The sequence below is a fragment of the Cebus imitator genome, unplaced genomic scaffold (assembly GCF_001604975.1).
Source record: "Cebus imitator isolate Cc_AM_T3 unplaced genomic scaffold, Cebus_imitator-1.0 Scaffold280, whole genome shotgun sequence".
Taxonomy (NCBI): Eukaryota; Metazoa; Chordata; class Mammalia; order Primates; family Cebidae; genus Cebus; species Cebus imitator.
In genome coordinates this window covers 546,984-549,984 of record NW_016107595.1, presented here as the reverse complement: position 1 = coordinate 549,984, position 3,001 = coordinate 546,984, and the positions used below count along the sequence as shown (strand labels likewise).

Below are 3,001 nucleotides of genomic sequence, written 5' to 3'. Positions count from 1 at the left end.
CACCTGTAATCCCAGCACGTTGGGAGGCTGAGGCAGATAGATGATGTGAGATAAAGAGTTCAAGACCAGCATGGCCAACACCGTCAAACTCCGTCTCTACTGAAAATACAAAAATAAGCCGGGTGTGGTGGTGTGCACCTGTAGTCTCATCTCCCCTGGAGGCTGAGGCAGGAGAATTGCTTCAGCACGGGAGGTGGAGGTTGCAGTGAGCCGAGATCACACCACTGCACTCCAGTTTGGGCAAGAGTGCAAGACTCTGTCTCAAAAAAAACAAATAAGATCCTCCATCTTCATGAGAAATTATGAACTAGAGGGCATTTTTTAAAAAAAATTTCTTTTAAAAAAAGAAAAAAAACCTTGATCTTGCCTCCTGGCCTGCAGAGCCTAAAATATTTGCTTTCTATCATTTTTATACATAAAGTTTGTTGATTCCTGACCTACACCAACACTTGATGTAGAGCAGGCAATCCATAAGTGTCTGGTGGAAAAATGCTGTAACAATAAAAATGAAAGGAATCTAAATTACATGTGCATGTATTTGCACAGAAAAAATAGGCTGGGTACAGTGGCTCACGTCTATAATCCTGGCACTCTGGGAGGCCGAGGCGGGAGGATTACTTAAGCACAAGAGTTCAGAGCTAGTGAGCTATGATCATGCCACTGCACTCCAGCTTGAGCCACAGAGCGAGACCTTGTCTCAAGAGAAAAAAGGAAAAAGGAAAAAAAAAAAGGGAGGTATAGCCAACCAAGCATTAACCATCTCAAAAGGATCAGTTATAACGGACGTCCACAGCAAAAGTTTGCTGCTTTTGGCTATCTTTCCCCACAATTAGCAAGGGTTGGCTTCATCATTTTAGAAATAACGCAACTGCATCTTTTAGAAAGGCGCTGTGGCCTCTAGGCCAGCAATTTGAGGGTATGGGTTGGGAATACCCCGCCCCAAAGTCTTCCTGACCAAATAGTGGAGCGGAAGAAAGCGAGAAGAACGTTTTGAACCTAAATAAGTCCACTTGCAATCCTTATCAAGCTCGTCGCCTCCCAGTTCGTCGCCTCCCAGTTCTGCTCCACCTCCGGGCCGGTAGGGGAGGATGTGACAGTCGCTGCAGCCCGGGATCCACCGGAGGCACCTCACCTCGTAGGCTCCTCACTGTGCCCGCGTCCCCCGGAGGTAGCAACCGGCCAGCCCGTGGGGCTGCGACGGGGACCTGCGGGAACGGCCCCGCGGGAACAGCCCCTCGCCCCCATGTATCGGCTAAAAGCCATCCACGCCGTTCCAGCCCAGCCGCGGCTTTGCGCGACGGTGCCTACTCTGCGCATGCGCCAGAAAACCTCTGCGCGTGCGCCTCGCTAGCCCCTCCCGTGCGCCCGGCCTCCCGCGGCGTCTTCCCGCCTGTCTCCTGCTCTCACTTCCGGAGTTTCCCAGCGACGGCCGTAAGTGGCGAGCGGAAGCAGCCTTAGAAGCCCGCTGTAAACGGCTCTCTCGCGCCACTTCCGGCCGGCTTCCGCAGACGGCGCTGGTGGTCGATCGTGAGGCGCGGAGGACGTTCCCCGCGGCCGGAGCCATGGAGATGCCGCTGCCCCCCGATGGTGAGACCCAGACCGGCTGAGAGACCGTTCCTCTCTCCCTGGAACCTCCTGTTGGCCGATCCCGCCTCCCAGGGTCCCCGGGTCTGGGAGGGGGCGGGGCTCGGCCTCGCGGCTTCGCCTGCGGCCTCACCCGTGGGTCCCCGCATTCCCGGCGAGCGTGTGGCCTCTATCGGGACCCGTACAAGGGCGGCCTCTTCGGGGCACCCTTGGGGTCCCAGGCACGGCGGACCGGGGCTGGGGCGCTGGGGCCACTGGCTTTGGGCAGTCCTCGCTCACGCCGCCCCGCGTGGCCTTTTCTCCGTTCTCCAGACCAGGAGCTTCGAAATGTCATCGACAAGCTCGCCCAGTTCGTGGCTCGCAATGGGCCCGAGTTTGAGAAGATGACGATGGAGAAGCAGAAGGACAACCCTAAATTCTCGTTTCTGTTCGGAGGCGAGTTCTACAGTTACTACAAGTGCAAGCTGGCGCTGGAGCAGCAGCAGCGTAAGTTTCTTCCGGCACTCAGACCGCCTCATCGAGCGCTTCCTTTCTCGGATTCCAGTCCGGGCTACACAAACCTCTTCTTTCTTTCGGGTCGTTTACTGTCTCTGAAGTGAAGCAGCTCAGTCCCCACGATTCCTATTCCGCTGTTCCCACGGCCTTGCACAGAGCGGCTGCCGGGGCCGACTGTAATGGAGAACAACGAGGTTATCGATCCTCCTGGGCTCTGGATCAGGGACGTTGCTATTGCTTTGCAGACTGAGGACTGCGATCAGCAGGAGTAGCGTGACTGTTCGAGTGTTTTTTAGGGAGGAAAGTATAGAGGCCGGATGGGAACCCATGGGACAGACACTGTCCAGCCACCTTTGCAGGCTCTCTGTGGGTTCAGCAAGGCTTTTGTGCATTTCAGTTGCCTGCAGCACAAATCCAAAAGAATTATGCCTCTAAGTTTTAGTTCTTGGCAAGCGTTTATCAACGTTCGTTCAGTTGGGCTACAGGATTCCAGTCCTTCTCTCAAAAAGGTTAAGGTGAGGTTAGGAAGCAGAGCTGGCCATTGAATAATGGATAGTCACCAGGTGTTGTGGCTGCTCAGGACAGGTATCACATCTGTCATGTTCTGTACCCAACCCCCAGTCTCTAGATACATTGTTTAAATGAATAGTAGGAGTTTGCCAGGTAGAAGAACATTGAGAGGTGGTTGTCCCCTGAACTACGTGTTCCCCAAGGCCAAACAGACCTTGTTTAGGTCATTGTGCTTTAATACATAACACATAGTCGGTGTTCGATTAAAAAGCTTGAAAGGAGGCTGGGTGCAGTGGCTCATGCCTGTAATCCCAACACTTTGGGAGGCCGAGGCGGGCAGATTACTTGAGATCAGGAGTTCAAGACCAGCCTGGCCAACATGCTGAAACCGTGTCTTTACTAAAAATACTAA

General features: G+C 53.9%; 1 protein-coding gene across 2 annotated transcripts in view; it reads left to right on the top strand.

Annotated features, from left to right (window-relative positions):
* Nucleotides 1–1,417: 1,417 nt before the first annotated feature.
* Nucleotides 1,418–3,001, top strand: part of LOC108284472 (calcium homeostasis endoplasmic reticulum protein) — a 22,308-nt gene continuing 20,724 nt past the window's right edge. For both annotated transcript variants that reach the window (XM_017501191.1, XM_017501190.2), the window contains exons 1-2: nt 1,418–1,587; nt 1,897–2,070. In XM_017501191.1, coding sequence (XP_017356680.1) covers nt 1,563–1,587; nt 1,897–2,070 — 199 coding nt within the window. In that variant the 5' untranslated portion in view covers nt 1,418–1,562. The remainder of the gene's footprint in view (nt 1,588–1,896; nt 2,071–3,001) is intronic.